The sequence below is a fragment of the Meles meles genome, chromosome 17, assembly GCF_922984935.1.
Source record: "Meles meles chromosome 17, mMelMel3.1 paternal haplotype, whole genome shotgun sequence".
NCBI lineage: Eukaryota > Metazoa > Chordata > Mammalia > Carnivora > Mustelidae > Meles > Meles meles.
The window spans coordinates 33,043,398-33,065,834 of record NC_060082.1 but is presented as its reverse complement, the minus strand read 5'-3'; the positions used below and the strand labels follow the sequence as shown (position 1 = coordinate 33,065,834).

The 22,437-nt window shown below is 34.8% G+C and overlaps 1 protein-coding gene and 1 non-coding gene across 3 annotated transcripts in view; one reads left to right on the top strand and one right to left on the bottom strand.

Moving 5' to 3' along the window:
- The window catches only part of ZBTB41 (zinc finger and BTB domain containing 41), a 51,715-nt gene extending 44,351 nt beyond the window's left edge, over nucleotides 1-7,364 (bottom strand). For both annotated transcript variants that reach the window (XM_045982424.1, XM_045982425.1), the window contains exons 1-2: nucleotides 7,257-7,364; nucleotides 5,360-6,606 (exon numbers count right to left, since the gene is read on the bottom strand). In XM_045982424.1, coding sequence (XP_045838380.1) covers nucleotides 5,360-6,482 — 1,123 coding nt within the window. In that variant the 5' untranslated portion in view covers nucleotides 6,483-6,606; nucleotides 7,257-7,364. The remainder of the gene's footprint in view (nucleotides 1-5,359; nucleotides 6,607-7,256) is intronic.
- A 12,668-nt stretch (nucleotides 7,365-20,032) lies between these two features.
- LOC123928570 lies at nucleotides 20,033-20,219 on the top strand. The gene has a single exon (XR_006815776.1). It is a non-coding gene; the product is annotated as a U2 spliceosomal RNA (small nuclear RNA).
- The last annotated feature ends 2,218 nt before the right edge of the window (nucleotides 20,220-22,437 follow it).

Sequence of the window (22,437 nt, the reverse complement as noted above, 5' to 3'; positions counted from 1 at the left end):
GTGTTAGATTCCTTAACCTTTATTACATATCAATTAAATATAAAGTATAGAATTTAAACATTATCAATATATATTAAAATCCCACAATTTTAATTTCGAAAAGATTGAGGTCTTTGCATGCAATTAAAAGTTTTCCTTGATTGTGAAAGTTTTCACATTTCATTTTTATTAAATTTCAAATTATGCAAGTGACACATATTTGTGGTTAAAAAAAGTATAAACAAATCAAGAGTATATATATGTAGTGTGATTTTAAGTGATTAACTTGAAGTTTTTTTTTTTAGACTAGGCCCACTCTTTTTTTTTTTTTTTTTTTAAAGATTTTATTTATTTATTTGACAGAAATCACAAGAGAGGCAGGCAGAGAGAGAGGAAGGGAAGCAGGCTCTCCACTGAGCGGAGAGCCCGATGTGGGCTCTCCACTGAGCGGAGAGCCCGATGTGGGACTCGATCCCAGGACCCTGAGATCATGACCTGAGCTGAAGGCAGCGGCTTAACCCACTGAGCCACCCAGGCGCCCTAGACTAGGCCCACTCTTAACTGGGCATTAACTGTGCACGTTAAGTTAAAAGAAAACCAACCATCTAATGCTTAAATCTCATTTTTATACCCAAGTGAACAAAACCAGCAACCTAATAAAATCTTAAAGTATAAGAAAAGTAAGAAAAATATTTCACCAAATTTTGTAATTTTTATGAAAATGTCTTTGCTGAAAAGATGTTAATCATTAGTAACATTTTCCCTTTAATTAAATAAATTCTGTCTTGGTTGCAAATACAAATTAAGATACATGTAGTTGAATAGTAAGACCATCAAAATGACAGTTAAATTAAAAATCAAAAGCAATTTTAACTATTCAACTTCTATTCTCCTACAGACAAGTAGACTTAAGCTTCAACCAAGAAAAACAATTTTAATCAGAAGAGACAAAATTTTTTAAAAATTCAATAAATTCAGCAGAGTCCAAAGAGATGAATGAAAATAACATAAAACTGAATGACTGATTATGACATTAAGGATCTCTAAGATGAAAAAACTTTTAAGTTATTAATTCAGTTTTATGCACATAAGCATTGCAAGGCCAGTTATCTATGTGGATTTTCTTTTCTTAACAAAAGAAGAGACACAACTTCTGTGGAAACACTGAACCCCTAAGAGTCAGGAAGATCTCCTGGGGCCACTGGGGAAGAACTGTAATCTCTAAAGAAATTTCATGTTTAAAAAAATTGGCAGCAATGTGGGAGGTACTCAGCATAAATACAGTCAACATCTAAATCTGTTTCTTCTTTTTTTTAATGGGGTGCGGGAAATTCAACAATAAGTCAAAATGTGCATTTCAAATAAACTTTCAATAAAAAAATAGTATTCCTTCAGAGAATAATACACTATATCCAACCATTCTTGATCACCAAAAGAAAATGAACAATACTAACAAATTTCACCGACAGAATTTTTCTGAAATGAATTCCAATATGAACTGCATCCCAAAATAAAGAAATTTTCACATGAAAACACTTGACCTTGTGCTTAAGAATTTATTATCTGCCCCTCACTGTGGGTTATGCAAAATTACCATTGTCAGATTTCATGAGCAGTTTTTACAAAGAGAAACATTGTCAAATTAGCTCGTTATTTATTTGATATTGCTAAATCTTCTATTATTCCTTGAATTTATTCATATGGCATATTCTAAAGAATACTTAACTAAAATACTTAACCTTAAAGAATTGTGTCACTGCTATAACTCTTCTCTATTAAGAACAAAGTGGAATCTCTGTCAGGTTGGTCTAGAGTCACATTTTTAAAAAAGATATAAAGCATTTTCTACCTCTAGAAGAGATTATAAATTTAATCCAAGTAAAGATTTTAGTTCCCAGTAGGAAAAATAAAAAAGATATATTATCCAAATTTTCTCCCTCACCCCATCTGTCATTATTTCCCTATTTTTGCCTTTTCACCCACTAGGTTTTTTCACCCACTTTAACCTTAAGGGGAAAGGTCAAAGGACTTTTTTTGCATGAGAATACACAGAGAGGAAGACAGCTGGTAGCCTTAGGAAAAATATAACTGGATCGGGAGTCCCACCCCAAGCAACTATTAAAAACATCAGAAAGGATAAAAGATCCAAAGTAATGGAATCAAATTAGTCGACTACAAATTGTGGAGCTAATGGTTCCAGCAGGTCTCACAGCTTATTCATTAATTTTCATAACCTACTCCAAGATACCAAAGTTGGAAGCTCATAAAGAAACCCAACTGGCTTCTTACAAGTCCAAAGTTAAGTCAGACACCAATCTTTCGATTTTGTTCACTTGAACAGGAGCTTACTGAATGAAAACTTAATATCTGAAATAACTAGAGTATCAACGAAGGACAGTAACCAGAAGACACAAAATTTTCAGGCTTAAAATCTAATGAGAAATAAACAACCAAAAATCTAGGTAGGCATTTTTAAATCATGATAGGAATATGGATGCTATAAGGCTTACTGGAAAATGGTCCTTGTTTTTTGTTTTCTTTTTTTTTTTTTAAAGAATAAACGGGACTTCTGATGGAGATGAAAAAGGAGGACATTTAAGAAACACAGATCTTCTCCCTCCACATTTACATTCTATCCATCACCCAGTCCACTTAGTCTATATTCAGTGCTACTCTCTGATCTACCCTTGTCCCACAGCCCATTCTCAACGTTACTCATCTAACTAGTCCAAGCCTACAATATCCTTCTGGTCCTTTCCAATTTCATTCTCTGTGCTGAAGCCAGCATGACCTTCCTAAAACTTCAATAGGCTTTCATTTCCTTTGTCCAAGTTTTTTCTATCAGTCACTGGATAGAATCTAAACATTCTATACAGCATGAAAAACATGCAAAATTTGACCTCTGCTTAGGTGCCAATCTTCATCTATCATTTTCATTTTACCTCCTTATGCATCTTGAAATCACCCCTCAGCAATTTCCAGAACACAACATACCTTGATGTCTTTGCACATGTTGGTCCTTTTGCCATATAAATTCTTCCCTATTCTTTAGTTCTAAGCTCTAATGCTACCTGCTCTATAAAACCTTTACTGATTCCTTTAGTCCTTTGTACTTTTCCTGGTAAGATTACCTTTACTGCAATATGATTGTGTTTCTGCATGTACCTGAACATTCTTGAGAACACAGAAAATATAACTTCACATCTACTTATTGGTATTAGAGCGATTCAATAACTATATTCGATAAATTAATAAGAGCAGCTAATATTCCTTGAACACCTAAATTTCACACAGTATTTTGAGTGATTCACAAGACTATCCCATTTAATTCTCATAACAACCTCCATGAAATGGTACTATTAGCATTATATTAGCATCATCCCACTCTACCTATGAGGAAAACAAAAAATACAGACAGATTAAGTAACCTGCCCAAAACCTGGATTAAAAAATGCAGATGGTCTGAAATCACTATAGCTCATGTTTTTTTAGCCAGTATGATATAATCTCACTTTCAATCTTCCCCTCTCTCTCTCAGTCCTGGGTTTTGAAAAGCAAGCAGCCCTGTGTGAGACTTAAGCAAAAGAGGGGTGGATAAAAGAGGGGTATAACATCCAATGCATTCAGAAAGGTAGGCTACAGGTATGTCTACAATGTAACCTATTGATTCACAATTATTTGGGCTGCTCTTGGTTAAAGATACTGCAAACACCTTCCTCTTAGTATATGAGGAACTTAATCTTGCGCACTGTTTTCCTAAATTGTGTGCAAAGAACTGTAGTGGTTTTTTGGACATTAAAGAAGTACCACAGAAGGGTCTTATGATAAAATTATTTGAGGAAATGCCAGACTAAATGAAATGACCAAGTTTCTTTACTAGAGAATTTGACAGTTATTACACACTATGAATTATAGTATATAATTTTTCCAATCTTACTCGAACAAGAAATCCTCTCTCTTAAAGTATCTCACAGCCCTAGGGTTCAACAGGACAGTTCAGAAATCTAAGTGTTGGGCCTATAATGCCATTTGTGCCCTGACCCGTTCATTCATCTCCAGCCAAATCAGGCCAAGTTAAGGCAGAACAGAGGAGGCATGTACTAGGAATGTAAAGTCGAAGCAGAACCTATTGAAAAGATAATGTGCTCTCAGGTATCTGAATCCAAAAATATTCTCTTCTCACAGTACTTGTTTCAGCTCTATGAGAGATAAAGTATTTATCCAGTCTGAGTTTAGCAAGTTCCTTGTATTCCTATGTTCTTCCAACTGAATTACTCATAAAAAGTTATGTGATTCATGTTTGAGTCTCAAACACAGTAAAAACAGTGATAAGTAATTATTAAATTGGACCGTCAAAAATTCTGATTTGGAGATTCCAAGGCATAATAAAAAGCAAAAAGCAGTTACCACTTATGCTGTAGTGTGTACTGTCCAATATTTTGAGAGCAAATGATTACCAGTATCTTATTAAATCAATTTCTACCTAAACCAATGAACATAAGTAACTCAACACTGAAAAATGTCGCAAGGTCAAACTGCACTTAAATGTTCCTTTTAACATTTTATGTGGTGGAATATATTTCATAATTTCATAACTTTGATTTATATAGAAACAGCTTAATTGCTGCAATTTAAAAGTTCACATTAGAATTCCTCATGTAAAACACCTCTAAAAATTATTTTACTAGCAAATATTAGACCTCTTGAAATTATGTTCACTGACATATTTTTAACTTAAGGTTATAGACCACATTGCCTGCATATACTTTTCTAATAAAGAAAAAGTCAATTTATTAGTTATTAAAATAATCAATGACTATTACTAGTCAAGACATATCCTAAAGTCTCTACCTACAGAATAAATTATATCCAATTCAGTTTTATTCTTAACTACAAGGCTAAACTGAAACATTCCAATTCTATATAGTACTAGATTCTAGAGAAGGGACTGTATTTCTAAATCAAATATAACCAGGTTCAAGGGGAAATAGTACACAAATTATTAAACTGAGTAATATAATCGAATTCCATTTTCTATCACTCAAAAATAGCACTTATCTATGAAATTAAATCAACATATAAATCAAAACATTACATTCATAATTATTAAGTCTAGAGTTTTTCATACCAAATACCTGTATTAATGATGTCACCTTTTAATGGGACATGGGGTAGAGAAAATAAAAGCTAATAAAAAATAAATTCCTGAATCGAAACAATTTTAAAAGAACAGGATATAATATGTATTGACTATCAAATACCTACCTACCCTAGTTAAGCATTCCTTTCAAAAGTTACCCTCAAAGTTTAGTTTTTCATTACCACCTTTAAAATACCAGGAAAAGTTATTAGAGACAGAAAACAAGCTTTCTTTTCTTACCTATGCGGTCAAATGTTTTATCACATTTAGGACATTGCAATATCTTTTTGTTACTGTTCTGAATGACTACAGGAGTTAACCCCTCATGAATATTTCCTACAGAATCACCAGCTTCAGGTTCTTCTTCTGCATCGTTATGATCTTTTTCACTTTGCTCTTCAATGTCAGAGTATTCATCTGACATTTCCTCCTCTAGTTCATCTTCTTCAGCATTATATTCACTTCCAGGGTCCTCGGAATCATTTCTGTCTGATTTTTCCTTATCAAAATTTTCTTGATTCAAATTGTCTGACCCATCACCACTTTCTTGTTCATCATCACTGGTGTCATCAAACTTAACAGGACACTTGCGATTCCTTTTCGATCTTCTTGTGGAAAAACTTCTCTCCAGCATTTTTAACCCATGTTTTTTCCCTAATAAAAGGGACCTATGAGTTTTAGCTAAATGATTCTCTAAAGACTTTTTATAACAAAAATGTCTACTACAGAATTTACACTGATGATTATTTGATAGTCTTCCAGCTAATTCACTTAGTGTTTCTTCTGGTGATGACTTTTCAGCCAGCTCAGACTGAAAAGTGGCAACATTTTCATTATTTAGCAACTTAACTGCATCTATAATGTCCAGAAATTTTGCTGCCTCTAAAACAAGGGGTATTTCATATTTGTACACAAAAAATTCTGATGTGTAAAGAAATTCAAGCAAATGCTGAAAAACTGAGTGTGTTACGTGATCCAGGGTGACAACATCAGTGCTTGGATTTTTGCTCAAACACGCATGGAAATAACTACTGCCAACAGCAACAACAACTTTATGGGCACTGAATTCCTTTCCTTCTACTATGATAAGTAAGTCACAGAAGGATGGTTGCTTCTGCCTATCATCATTTAAATACTTCAGCAAATTCTTGTTATACTGCAAAGAACTCAAAAGTTTTCTCTGATCTGGAGAGGGAGGAAGTTCCTGGTAACAGTGAAGAGCTTCAGGAGTTGGTCTCTCTATGGAATGAGTATAGGTTACTTCGTCACACTCCACTGCAACATCGCCTTCTGAAGACTCTCTGCGATAGCCTAGATGGATCTTCTCGTCAAGATTTGAAGTAACCTTTCTCCTTTTCTTCATTGCAGTACAACAATTTCAGAACAAGAAACTTCATAAGTGTCTTAAAGGATTTATTTAGAAAAACAAAAAACTAGATTGTCTTGGTTAACAGCTTCTGGAGGGGCGTGCCCGAGGCTTTCATGGTCTGCAAAAAAGAGTAAAACCACGTAAAAAAAAGAAAAAAACTCCATGGCAAAGCAATCCTAAATTATTCGCGGCATTCATCTACTAACCCTTTCTAAATCACAACTAAATTAGGATAAAGTCACACGTTCTACTCATTCGTGGCTAAGATTTTAGGGTGGAGAACAAGGAGGGCCGGGTTATAAAAGACGGCCAACAAAAGAATAATTTTAAAGGAAGCCGGGGCACACCTTTCAGGCCTGGTTCACGAACGAGGTGGGAAAAAGGAGGGCAAAAAAGGGAAGGACCCCCTCCAAGATCGCTGAGGGTGCAGGTTGAGGCGCGCTACATTCATGTTTAGGGGCGCTGGGTTGGTGACAATAAGGCCGTCGCGGCCGCGAAATCCATGTCTCTCCATTAACATGCCTTTTCCCAGGGCGGGCAAGGCACACCTCCTCAGGGACCGAGAGCGTCCCACAGCCAAAACCACCCAGCAGGAGACGGCCCCAGGAGGGGCGCTGAGCAGGAGGAGTAGGGTCAACCGCAGGGACGACGAAAGGAAGCAGAAGAGCCTTCCCGGGCCCTGCCCAAGCGAAGACTGCACTCGCCGACGCGAACCCGCTACCCTTCCCACCCCAGTTTCCCTGGGCAAACGCCCCACAGATCCATTACCGGGAACCCAGGGCTCCCCCGCTGGCTCCCAGCCGCTGAGCTCCACTCTCGGCGCGCTCGCTCCAGCGCCTACCCACTTCCGGGTTCAGCCCCCCACCTCACCCTCCCTCCCTCTGCTCCTTCCCCTCCCAGAGCCTCGCCGCCTTCACAGCCACGGAACACGTCAACCGCGCGCAGGCTCCAAGCCTCCCGGAGAGACCGGCGCGCGGCCCTGCGCGGACCACTGCGCATGTGTGCGCACCCGTCTTTGCGCATGCTCTGTAAATTCTCCTTGCTCCCTAGGGGATCCTAGCTACGCCCCAAATCCGTTACTCCGGGTTTTCGCGGTGGTTTTGGTGGCCTACTGTGATTGAACTAGACGAACCTTTGCAGGAAACCTCGCCGGGGAATGGCGCACGGTGGGGTAGGGAGACCTATGAGTTTAGTAGAACCTGGCAGAGGCACGAAAGCACGAATGGATTTCATCCTCGCTGATACATTTAATAGCATGTGATCGATCACGCGCGCCAACGGACATAAGCCCGTCTTAGCAAACACACTGCGTGTAAAGAACAGATGTCGATGTCCTTTCGTTTTGTTTTTTATTTCTGCGTTAAATGGGTAACGCGATTGCTCCTAAAATTATTTTTTAACTTCTTACTGTACACAGAAGACATTGGAAAATGTACGTGTTAGGACAGGAAGGGCAGCCAAAACAAAAAGAAAAATCCAAAGAACAACTTTTGAAACCGGTACCTAAGATTTTGCATTTCTAACAAGAGTCCCAAGAGATGCTGATAATTGCTGCTCTAAGCACCACATTTTTTAGTAGCAAGGTCCTGGATCAGGTGACTTTACAGATGCAAGACAAATAAGAGACTGAGGCCAAATAGAATGCGTAACCAAATTGGTTACCCACTCCAGCCATCACCCCTCTCCCCTACAGGTATAGCTGGGAATCTAGAAGGGCCACCGCTCTCAGTGGAAGAACTTGTAGGGGTGGAAAATTTCTCCTAGGAAAATGGAAACTTGAGGAAACTTGACCTACTCAAATTTTCTTTGATTTGTAAATAGTTAAAACTTTTAATGAAAATTCCTAGCAAAAGCACTCATACGAATTCCAGACAAGGATGCCTATCACCTGGGTGACTCATTCCCATAAAAACCAGCCGTCTAAAATGAGAGTAAATGAGTAAATAAAAAATAAGAGAGTAAAAGAACTATAAAAACAATGTCCACAGGTTTCGGATATACAAAGCCTGAAGATACTGTATTTTTCAAAAACAGAAAACAAAATAAGTGTATTTAAAATATTTTTTAAAATAAAAAAAGTGAAAGGAAAATTAACAAAAAATTATTAAAAATAACCAAGCAGATTAAGAAAATAACTTAGATATGAAAGCTATCATTATACTAGTACTTAGAACATAGAAATGCATAATTATGAATTCTTATATTAAAGCAGAAGAAAGATTAAAACAAAGTAGAAAATGAATATATCCAAAGAAATGAAAAAAGAAAACCTTACTGAAATGTAAGAAAAAGAAACAACAGAACAAAAATCTGACTATTAGAATACTTGAAAAGTCGAGACATTTCTGGGAAGATATGGTTATTAAAGAAAAGAGAAAATACAAATATAAACCCAAGAGTTTATTTTCTTTAATAGTTTTATAAATCGTGTGGAATGCACATACTGTCACTGTTAACAAAGTGACATTTAGATGAGTTCTTTAGAATTTACTTTAAAAATTCCAAACATTCCATTATTAATAATGTCTAAATATGTAAAAGAGTTTAGCTATTCTGATGTACTTTGCTAGTCTTTACCCTGTTATTCCCTGCATGCTTAACTGAATGAGCTGTAAATCTATTTGATGGATTGCCAAATCCTAGAAACATAAAGAGAATATAACTGAATGCAATAGTAATTAAAATGATGGATGTAATCCTCTAACAAAATATCAACCTGTACTTTAAAAATGGACAGAACTGAAATGAGAAAGGCAAATCTAGATTAATATGCTAACTTAGAGTAACTAACTAGATCAGAAGATAAAAATTACTAAGAGCTATACCATTTTTAAAAAATTATTAACAAAATTGACCTAAATGACCCACAAGAAATAGTGCATCTAACAGTTACAGTATACATATGGAGCACTTATATAAATCAATCAGGTAAAAAAAAAAAATCGGGTATTAAGCCATAAAGGAATTAGCAACATATTTCAAAGAAAAGCAAGAAAAAGAATAAGACAGGAATTAAATGAAAAAGAAAGGAAGCATTCTTACAGATCAGCAAAGCCAAATGTTAGTTCTTTCAGGAAAAAAAAAAAAATCTATAAACGGACCGTGTGTGTGTGTGTGTGTGTGTGTGTGTGTGTGTGTGTGTGTGTACACACACATATACCTATATCAAGAAGGAGGAGGACAGGGGCCCCTGGGTGGCTCAGTCAACTGGGCATTGGACTCTTGATTTCGGCTCAGGTCATGATCTCAGGGTCTTGGGATCAAGCCCTGCATCAGCCTCCCCGCACAGCTAGGAGTCTGTTTGTCTCCCTCTCCCTAGGCCCCTCCCCCAGAAAAAGAAAGGAGGAAGACATCACACATCCTATAATTATTAAAAGTTAATAAGAATGTTATTCCAATAAATTCAATAATATAAAATGGACAAATTATTCAGATACTAAAACTTATATAATTGATATATACTTACCAGAAAGAATAGTCAACACCAGAAGAAGGAACAAACAACATGAGGTATAAAAAAAGGTATTATTACAGATTCTAGTCACATTAAAAACATAACAAGGTACTATAAGCAAATTACAACAAATTTCAAAATTTATATAAAATAGACAAATTCCTAGGAAAACATAAATTATCAAAATTGAATCAAATAAAAGTTTAACTGTCTTATTTTTAGTAAATTCATTATAAAGAGTCCTCCAGATAATAAATTTTATCACTTAAGGAAGAAATATTACCAATTTTATGCAACTCTTCCAAAAAATGCATTTAAAAAGAGGAAGGGAGCAATGTATACCTTACATTACAAGGCCAGCATAATCATAATATCAAAATCTGAGAAGGACATTGCAGGAAGTAAAAATTGCAAGTGAAACTCACTGAAAATTTAGATGCAAAAGTCTTAAAATCAAATCCAAGTGTTCTATATGTGTGTTGTGTGTATATGTATGGGGAGTGGGAGTGAGAGGGAGGGAAAAAGGGTCACAATGCAACTAAATTGGATTTAATACAGGAATGCACGAATTGTTTAAATTTGGAAATGAACTAATGTAATTCTTATAAACTGAATAGAAGAAAAACCAACTCAACAGATGCAGAAAAATATTTAATAAACACATAGTCCTGACTTAAAAAAAATATCTCAAACTAGAAATAAAAATATCTTCTCGGTATGATAAATGGAAAGTCAGCAAATACCATACTTGACCAAAAGAAAGAAGTCAAGATTTCCACAGAGATTGAGAATGCATGAAGAATGCCTTTTGTTGGGCGCCTGGGTGGCTCAGTGGGTTAAGCCGCTGCCTTTGGCTCAGGTCATGATCTCAGGGTCCTGGGATCGAGTCCCACATTGGGCTCTCTGCTCGGCAGGGAGCCTGCTTCCCTCTCTCTCTCTCTCTGCCTGCCTGTCTACTTGTGATCTCTATCAAATAAATAAATAAAATCTTTAAAAAAAATGCCTTTTGTCCTCACTTTAATTTGACATTTAAAAAAAAGATTTTATTTATTTGACAGAAACGCAGTGACAGAAGGAACATAAGCAGGGAGAGTGGGAGACGGAGAAACAGGCTTCCAGCTTATAGAGATTGGCCTTAATTTCACATATAAAGAATAGTGGGAATTTGGACAGAGTTAGTGGGTTCTTGCTAAAATTGAACAATGAGGAAATCAACTCAGAAGCTCAAAAGTTAGGTCCTGGTTGAGGGACAGCTTAGAGGAGCCTCATTAAAGTTTGGTCAAGAGAGAATCTTTGTTAGACCTCATCTAATCAGTTGAAGGCTTTGTGAGCAAAGACTGAGCTTTCCCAAAGGAAGCAATTTTCCCTGAGATTTCAACATAGAAACTCTGCTCAAGTTTCCAGCCTATTGCCCTGAGGTATTTGGACTCAAGTGGAACATCAACTCTTACCTGACCTTCTAGTCCACAGGCCTGCCCTATGGAAACTTTTAACAAAACCCACAATCAAACATGAAGCCAATTTCTTTGTTTTTTAAATTTAAATTCAATTAATTAACATATATTACTGGTTTGAGAGGTAGAGGTCAGTGATTCATCAGTGTTATATGATACCCAGTACTCATTATATCACATACCCTTTTAATGTCCATCACTAATTAATGTCCCACCTCCCTCCCCATTGTTTCCTATGATTAAGAGTCTCTTATGGTTTATCTCCCTTTCTGATTTCATCTTGTTTTATTTTTCCCTCTCTTCCCCTATGATCCTCTGTTTTGTTTCTGTAAGCCAATTTTTTAAAACATTTATCTTATTGCTTCTATTTCTCTGGAGAACCCTGACCAATATACCAGCAGTGAATACTAAAGAAATAAAAAATTTAAAAATAATGCCTTTTAAATTTCCTCAATTATATAGCACCAACTGCCATTTCTCCAAGGTGTCAGAAGTTCAGAGGAAGTAGATGTTGGGAAAAAGGCCCATGAGGAAAGAGCAAAAGTAGAAAACCACAAAAGAAATGAAACCTACCCCCTCCAGAATCTCTTCCCTGTGTTTCCCTTTTGCTCATCTGTCATGGTCTTAAATCAATATCCTTTAACAGACTGTTTCACAAGTTTATGTGAGAAAGTGAAAATGTTTTTGTTCATTTATTCATTGAATATCCATTGAACTAACATGTACCAAGAATGTTACATTTTAAGTAAACTTACTAATAAAAAGATGTTTTTCAACAGCATTAAAAAATATATAAAATACCTGGGAATTAATCTAGTGAGTTATGTTCAAGACCATTACACACAATTCTTTACAACACGGCTGACAAATTTTCTTCTGTATAGGGCCATGTATTAAATATCTTAGGCTTATAAGCTACAGATAATCTCTATTCCATTTTATTCCTTATTTTCTTGACAACTCTTTAAAATGTAAAATTTAATCTTATCTCATGGACCATACAGAATCAAGCCATGAGCTGAATTTGAGCTATTGGCCATTGTTTTCTGAGCCTTTACCCTAAAACATACCTCAGAAAAATTAAAGAAAACTTAATAATTGAAGAAAGAGGCCATATTCATAGATTGGAAGAATCAATATTGTGAAGATGTCAGTTGTCCACAAATTTGTGTGTAGATTTAAAGACATCATTAAATTGGATTTCATCAATATTAAATGCTTCTTTTCCCCCAAAAGACAAGTAAATAAAAAGTCAATTCACAGATTAGAAGATATTAAAAAGCATACCTGATTAAGGACTTATATCCAAAATTTTAAAAAAAAGAACGTTTACAACAAATGAGAAGGGGAAATATCATAAAATGAACAAATGAACAAAATCTTTGAACAAACACTTCATGAAAGAAGATAAGCACATGAAAGATTGTTTTTATCTTTACACCGCATCTTAGAGAGGATGCTAATTAATATTACAGTGAGATACCACTATATATCCATTAGAATAACTAACCTTGTAAAGACTGATGGTATCAAGTGTTGGTGATGATGTGGATCAACCAGAAATCCCATACACTTCTTATTGGAATGTAAAATTTAAAGAAAATAAAAACATTTTCTTTGGAAATAGTTGAGCAATGTTAAACCTACACAAAGCACACAGCTGGCTATTCCATCTTTATCTGTGAAAAACAAAAGCACTCTATCTATAAAGTCTTATAGATAAAAGTTCATAGCAACTCTAGTTGTAATAGTGAAAAAATGGGAATTATCCAACAATGCGTTAAAAAAAAACATTCACCCCAATCAAGTGGGATTTAGTCCCAAGATGCAAGGTTGGGTTCAATATTTGCAAGTCAATCAATGAGATATATCACATCAAAAAAGAAAAGGATAAATCCCATGTGATCATTTCAATAGATGCAGAAAAAACAATGGACATAGTATAATGTCCATTCATGATTAAAAACTCTCAACAAAGTAAGTTTAGAGGGCACATATCTTAACATAATCAAGGCCATATAAGAAAAATCCACAGTTAACAGTATCCTCAATGGTGAAAAACTGAGAGTTTTCCCCCAAAGATCATAAACAAGACAAGGATATCCAGTTTCACCACTTTTCTTCAACATAGTACTGTAAGTCCTGGCCATAGCAATCAGACAAGAAATAGAACCAAAGGCATCCAAATTGGTAAGGAAAAAGTAAACTCTTCACTATTTTTAGTTGACATGATACTACATACAAATCTCTAAAGTTTCTACCAGAGAACTACTAGCATTGATAAACGAATTCAGTAAGGTCACAGGATACAAAATCAATATACAGAAATCTATTACATTTCTATACATAAATAATGAGGTAGCAGAATGAGAAATTAAGAAAATAATCTCAATTACAATTATATCAAAAATAATGAAATATGTAGGAATAAAGTTAACCAAAGAGGTAAAAGATTTGTACTCTGAAAACTATAAAACACTGATGAAAAAAAAATGAAGAAAACACAAAGAAAAAGAAAGCCACTCCATGCTCATCAATTGGAAGAACAAATATTGTTAATATGTCCATACTAACCAAAACAATCTATAGACTTACTGCAATCTCTATCAAAATACCAACAACAAGGGGCATCTGGGTGGCTCAGATAGTCAAGCGTCTGCCTTCCCCTCAGGTCATGATCTCCAGGTCCTGGGACTGAGTCCCATGTCAGGCTCCCAGCTCAGTGGGGAGTCTGCTTTTCCCTCTGCCTCTGCCTCTCCCCTTGCTTGTGCTCTCTCTCTGTAATGAATAAATAAAATCTTTTAAAAAACACACAAACAGCAATTTTCACAGAATCAAAACAAATAATCCTAAAATTTGTGTGGGACCAAAAAGACCTAAAATAGCCAAAGTAATCTTGGGAAAGAACAAAAAAAGATGTGTCACAATTCCAGATATCAAGACATACTACAAAGTTGTAGTAATCAAAACAGTCTGATACTGGCACAAAAATAGACAAATATATCAATAAAACAGAATAGAGCTCCCAGAAATAAACCCTCACATATATGGTCAATAATTCTTTGACAAAGGACGCAAGAATATACAATGGGAAAAGAGTCTCTTCAACAAATGGTGCTGGAAACACTGGATAGCTACACGAAAAAGAATGAAACTGGACCTCTTTATCATACCATACACAAAATTAAACTCAAAATGGATTAAAGACCTAAAACTGAGACCTGAAACCATAAATCTCCTACTAGAGAGCACAGGCAGTAAGGTATCTGACATTGGCCACAGAAACATATTTCTAAATGTGTCTCCTGAGCAAGGGAAACAGAAGCAAAAGTAAACTATTGAGACTAAATCAAAATAAAAAGCTTCTGCACAACAAAGGAAAAATACAAAACTAAAAGAGAATCTACTGAATGGGAGAAGATATTTGCAAATAACATATATGATAAAGGGTTAGTATGCAAAATATATAAAGAAGTTATATAACTGAACACCAAAAAAAAAAAAAAAAGACAACAAATAAATAATCCAATTAAAAAGTGGGCTGAAGGCATGACTAAACATTTCTTCAAAGAAGACATCCAGAAAGTCAATAGACACATGAAAAAATATTCAACATCAGTCATCCTCAAGGAAATACAAATCAAAACCACAATGAAATATCACCTCACACCTGCCTGTCAGAATGGCTAATTTCAAGAACACAAGAAAAAACAAGTGTTGGTGAGGATGTGGGAAAAAAAGAACCCTCATGCACTGTTGGTAGGATTCAAACTGCTGCAGCCACTGTGGAACACAGTATGGAGGTTCCTCAAAAAATTAAAAATAGAACTACCATATGATCCAATAAATTCTATTACAGGGTGTTTACCCCAAGAAAATTGAAACATTCATTCAAAAATGTGTATGCACCCCTATATTTATTGCAGCATTATTTACAATTGCCAAATTATGAAAGCAGCCCAAGTGTCCACTGATGAATGGATAAAGTAGTAGTATGTAAATACAATGGAACTTCACTCAGTTATGAAAAAGGAGATCTTGCTATTTGCAACAACTTGAATGGATCTAGAGAGTATAATGCTAAGTGAAGTCAGTCAGTCAGAGAAAGACACATGTAGTATGATTTCACTTATGTGGAATTTAAGAAACAAAAAATATGTTCAAAGAAAAAAGAGACACTTAACTACAAAAAATAAACTGATGGTTACCAGAAGGGAGGTGAGAGAAAGGATGGGTGAATTACATGAAGGGGATTAACAGTACACTTATCATGATGAGCACTGAGAAATATATATAATTATTGAATCACTGTATTGTACACCTGAAACTAATATAACACTGTATGTCAACTACAGGGGAATCAAAATTTAACAAAAACTGGAATTAACCCAAATGTCCAACAATAGGTGACTTCATAAACAAGTTGTATATTCAAAATATAGAATACTATTACTTTATAATAAAAAAGAACAAACTTATGATAAAGTTAACATAGATGAGTCTGAAAATAACTACACTGAATAAAAGACAAAATGAATACAGTCTGTAGAATTCCATTTTTCAAAATTCTAGGAACTGTAAATTATAAAGAAAGAAAGCCAATTACTTTGTTGCTTGGTTACGGCAAATGGGGTCAGTTTGTGCTAGATTAAAATAGGACAAAAAGAAAATTTTTTTCATTATTTTGATTGTAGTGATGGTTTCACTAGTGTATACACGTTATAACAGACCAAAATACACACTTTACAGGCATGCAGAGTATTGCATGATAATTTATCATAAATAAAGTTATTTTAAAAACAGGGAATGTCAGACATATGAATAGAGATATACAAATAAGCAATAGAAAAACAGAAAGCCCACAGGTTCAGATTCACAGATGAATTTAGTATATAAAAAAGTAAAATTTTAAGTCTATGAAAAAAGATAGACTGTCAAGTAAATGAGAATAGATAAAGAGGTGGGCATCAAAAATATAAGTTGTATATATATTTTGATCAGCAGATCGAAATAAATTCCAAATAGATCAAAATTTTCAATATGAAGACTGAAACCGTAAAAGTACTATAATAAAACACAAACTTCTAATAACTGCAAAATGGGAATGGTCACTCTAAACATGAATCAGAATTCAGAAGCAATTAAGGGATAAAATTATTAAATTAGCCACATAAACTTAAAATTTGCAGGGAGTTGTTCTAGTATTAGTAATGATATATTAAGTAGCGCAAACCAGTTCTACTGCTGTGAACAGCTAGGTCAAAATGCTGGGGTTTACTTTTTTTCTTTTTTTTTTTTTAATTATGTTTGGTTAATTGCTGCACAGTACAGCATTAGTTTTGTTTTTTTAAAATTATTTATTTATTTATTTGACAGACAGAGATCATAAGTAGGCAGAGAGGTGGGGAAGCAGGCTCCCTGCTGAGCAGAGAGCCCAATGTGGGGCTTGATCCCGGACCCTGAGATCATGACCTGAGCTGAAGGCAGAGGCGTAACCCACTGAGCCGCCCAGATGCCCCCTACAGCATTAGTTTTTAATGTAGTGTTCAGTGATTCATTACTTACGTGAAACACCCAGGGCTCATCACAACATGTGACCTCCTTAATACCCATCACCTCGTTACCCCCTCCCTCCTTCCCTCCTCTGAAACCCTCAGTTTGTTTTCCGGCATCCGTAGTCTCTCATGGTTGGTCTCCCTCTCCAGTTTCTCCCCTTTCAGATTTCCCTCCCTTCCCCTTTGGTACTCGTGCTATTGCTTATGTTCCACATATGAATTGAAACCATATGATAATTGTCTTTCTCTGTTTGACTTACTTCACTTAGCATAATCCCCTCCACTTCAATCCAGTTGCATCCATGTTGATGCAAACAGAGGGTATCTATCATTTCTGATGGCTGAGTAATATTCAATTGTATATATGGACCAGATCTTCTTTATCCATTCATCTGTTGAAGGGCATCTCGGCTCCTTCCACACTTTGGCTCAAAATGCTGTTTTAACCAAAGTTTCTGTTTTGAATGCATGGGATAGCTACTGAAGTTGTGTGTTGGAAACTAAGACGTCATGATCAGCAAGAAAAAGAAGCCTAGAGATGATCCTGTCACATGGGGGAGTTTCTCCTTCAAAGCAGTCACTTATTGAAAAACAACTGAAAAGCTGGTAAGATGAGAGAAGTTTGACTCATGAAGCAAGGAGATAAAAACTGAAATTAAAGGATCACAAAATAATGAAGGACCTTAATAAACATCTCTTGTTTTCAGCAGGGACTATAAAAAGCCTGACCTATGAGTAAAAAATGTACCTGAAATAGTCAAAATCACAAGACTAAAGTCCTTAATATTTTTGTTCCTTATTTGAGAAAGGCAATCTGGAATTGTTTCTTCTCTCAGCCTAGATGTTGGCCAGAAGCAAAACCTAATCCTATTTCAATTAAAATGACATCTTCTACACTCTTAACTTGTTAATTTTTAATATACAATATCCTGCATCAAATCAAACACATAGACAGAAAAGGGTATTTCCAAGAAAGGAAGGGACGAAACAGACAAGTAGACAAAACAGTTCCACAGGAGATCAAGAAAATGAATTTATTCGACCAAGACAAAAACAACAAAGAAACTGTAAGTAATATGTTCAAGAAACTGACAGACGATATTGAAGATTCCAACTAAGAAATGGAAATTAAATTCTAGAATAGGAAAAGACAAATGATGAAATTAAAACCAATGTATGAATTTAACTTGAGATTAAAAAGAGCTAAAGAGAAACCACTGAGCTAAAGATAAATCAGAAGAAATCTCCAAAATAAAACACAGAGACCAAGAATGGATAATACAGAAAAGAGAGCATAAAAGTGAAACATGAATAGACCTAACATAAATCTTAATAGAGCCACAGAATGAGAGGAAAATGAGAATGAAGAGAAGTCAATATTTTAAAAGATAGTGGGTGAGAAATTCCCACTAATGAAAAAGATCAAGTGAGACATTCAAGAAACACTAGGAACTCATGCAGGATAAGTAAAAATTAAAAAAAGAAAAAAGAAAATTGGACATGTCATATTGAAAGTGCTGAAAATCAGATAAGGAAAAAGAGAAATCTCAAAAGAATCCAGAACAACAACTACAAAAAAGGCATTGGCATTATCAGAGCAAAATTAGACCAAAAGCTGACTTCTCAATGGCAACCTTAGAATCCAAAAGATATCTTCATATCTTAATGATACTAAAATAAAATAATCAGCAAGCTAGAATTATATATCTTGTGAACAAACCCTTCACATAAGAAGGGAAATAAAAACTGTTAGGAGTAAACTAATCTTGAGAGAATTCATTAGCTACAGACTCATAGTTACAGAAATACCAAATGGAGACTTTAAGGCAAAGAAAAAAATGATCATAGAGGAACTAAAATAATAAAGAAAAGAATAAAGAACAACATGATTACATGTAAATAAATATTGACTCCGAAAACAGTAATAATAATAATTGGGGATTAACAAAATAATAACATAAAAGGCAAGATATACTGAATGGAATTAAGAGATTCTCAAATCCTGTGTTGTCCAGCGTATGTTACAAAGTTCTAATTCACATATAACTTAAATAACTCAAAGACGTTTGTTATGATCTGTGGGTAACTACTAAAATCAATATTAAAAGCTAATAGAGGGGGGAAATTGAACATTGAAAAAAGAATCCAGAAGAAGAAAAGAGAGAAAAATAAACAGAGCAGGTGAAAAAATAGAGAAATATAGTATGATGGTAGATTTAAAACCAAATATGGTAACTATTTAACCGTAAATTGACCAAATTATTCATTTAAAAAGACAATAATTGGGGCACCTGGGTGGCTCAGTGGGTTAAGCTTCTGCCTTTGGCTCAGGTCATGATCTCGGGGTTCTGGGATAGAGCCCTGTATTGGGCTCTCTGCTCAGCGGGGAGCCTGCTTTCCCCCTTCCTCTCTCTGCCTGCCTCTCTGCGTACTTATCATCCCTTGTTTGTCAAATAAATAAATAAAATCTTTAAAAGAAAAAAAAAGACAATAATTGACAGACTGGATTAAAAAACACCAACACTTGCTACATGATGATTACTATAGACAAACTTGTGTATAAATTTAAAGAAAAGTTAAAAGTAAATATTTGGAAAATGATGCACTATATAAGTACTAACCAAGATAGACTGATCTACCTATTTTAATATCAGACAAAGTAAAATTTAACAGAAGATGAGTTACTTGTGATAGGACATTTCGTAATAATACAATTTGTAATCTATGAAGAAGATACAGTAATTTCAAATACGTATGCCCATATGAAATTATCTATATATATTTCATATATTTAAACATTTCTATTTATCTATCCATATGTGTATATATATATAATTACTATTTTATATCCTGATATAAAAAGATAAGAATACTATTATGTAGAATTTTGTACATTAATTATTATATATAACATCATTATATACTTACTAATGACAAAATGTAACTTAAAAATCCTAAATATTTGGAAATGCATTAATACATGCATAGCCCATGAGGAAATAGCTCATAGATAAAAGAAAATAATCACAATGAAAATTAGGAAATATTTTGAACTGAATAGTAATTTAAAAATATGTATCAATCGCTTCTCGGCCTTCTGGATAAGATCAAGTGTAGTATCTGTTCTTATCAGTTTAAAATACGTATCAAGGGGCACTTGGCTGGTTCAGTGGGTTAAGCCTCTGCCTTCGGCTCAGGTCATGATCTCAGGGTTCTGGGATCAAGCCCTGCATCAGGCTCTCTGCTCGGCGGGGAGCCTGCTTCCCCTCTCTCTGCCTGCCTCTCTGCCTACTTGTCATCTCTCTCCCTCTCTCTGTCAAATAAATAAATAAAATCTTTAGAAAAAAATACATATCAAAACAAGTGAGATACAGCCAAAATCATATTTAGAGGGCAATTTTAACTTTCTTTTGCAATATTAAATTCAAATGCATATACTAGAGATGAAAAAAATCTGAAAATATTGATCTATACATTTCAAGAAATTACCAAAAAAAAATTACAAAGCTGGAAATAACAAAGAACTGATATCAATAAAATGGAAAACAACCATTTAACAGACAAGCTCAACGAAAAAAATATTTCTTCTGGTAAAAAACAAAACCACATATAACTGACAAACCCATTAGAAGAATTACTTTCCTGTGTGCCACTTATTAAGCTGTTTATTGACTTCAAGTCCACCCTTCAATACTCTGCATTGTGATGTGGGGCTAGAACTCAGCTTTGCAGGCTGGCTCCCTTTAGTCTCTATCAGTAGAGAAAAATAGTGAAGATTTAGAGGAAATAAGAAAAACATAGTTGGAAAGTGACATTCAAGCCCTCCATCTTGTAAAAGTACCAAAAAGAAAAGACACTATCAAGAAAGTTAAAAGAGGACCCCAGAATAGGAGAAAATATTTGTATATTTAAGGATCTGGTATAAAGAATATATTTTGTAAAACTTATAAATCAAAAACAAAGTACAGTAATGCAGCTTTAAAAATGAGCATTGGATTTGAATAGACACTTCTGTAAAGAAGGTAAAGGCCAAGAAACATAAGAAAAGATGATCAACATCATAGCCTTTATGGAAATGCAAATCCAAATTACAATTAGGTACTTACCACTTCACACCCACTAGGATGCCCTTAATTAAAAAGACTGATAACAACAGGCATTGGCAAGGATATAGAGAAGTTGGAACACTCATATATTGTTGATGGAAACATACAATGGGGCACCCACTTTGGAAAACATTCTCAAATGTCAGTTCCTCAAAATATTAAACATAAAGTTACCATATGACTCAGCAGTTCCACTCATAGGAGAACTGAAAACTCATGTTCACACAAAAACTTGTGCATGAATATTCATAGCTGCATTATTCATAATGGCCCCAAAGTGGTTAAAAACCCAATGTCTATTAGCTCAAAAATGGATAAACACAATGTGGTATAGTTTTACATTAAATATTATTCTGCCATAAAAAGGAATAAAGTATTGATACATCCTATAAGATGGATGAACTTTGAAAAATGATGTTATGTCAAAGAAGTGATTCTGTTTACATGATTCTATGATTCTATTTATATGAAATATACAGGGCAGTTCACAAAGACAAAAGATTAGTAGTTGTTAAAGGCTAGGAAGGGGGAAATGGAGAATAACTGTTAATGGGTACAGGTTTCTTTTTGGGGTGATGAAACTGTTCTAAAACTAGATTGTGGTAACAGTTGTACAACTTTGCAAATATCCTGAGATTTATTGAATTGTACACTTTAAAATGATAAACCATATGGTATACAAATTATACCTCAATAAAAATGGTATATTTGTTTTTGTAATTGTAATAGTATGTAATCACTTTTATGTGTAAAAAAGAGTACTTTTTGTTTGTATGGTATGGTCACATGTTTAGAAGAATTATACTGAGTGAAGACTGGAAGACATTGCACCAAAATATTAATAGAAATCTTCTCTGAGTGGTGGGGTGATGTAAGATTGACCTTCCTTCCTCCTTCCCTCCCTTCCTCCTTCCCTCCCTCCCTTCCTTCCTCTCTCTCTTAAGATTTATTTATTTGAGAGAGAGACAGAAAGAGTGGGCAGAGGAGCAGAAGGAGAGAGAGAGAATTTCAAGCAGACTTCCCACCGATCTTGAAGCCTGACCATGGGCTTGGCTCCATGACCCCGAGATCATGACCTGAGCCCATATCAAAGTTGGGATACTTAACTGAGCCACCCAGGTGTCTCAGATTTTCTTTTCTTTAATTAAAAATACAAAAACAAAAAACCGTTCCAACTCTTCTATGGAAAACACGTGTTTTTATAATTTTAAAAAAATACCATAAAGAATAAGTGTCAGATAATGTCATAGTACTCGTGGTCTCATACAGACTTCAGACTCCAAAGTCAGAGCTTTGTCACATATGTTGGGCAAGGAATAAGAAAGGTTTTGGGGGTTTTTCCCCCCATCCTATCATGGAAATATCATGACTCTAAAAACT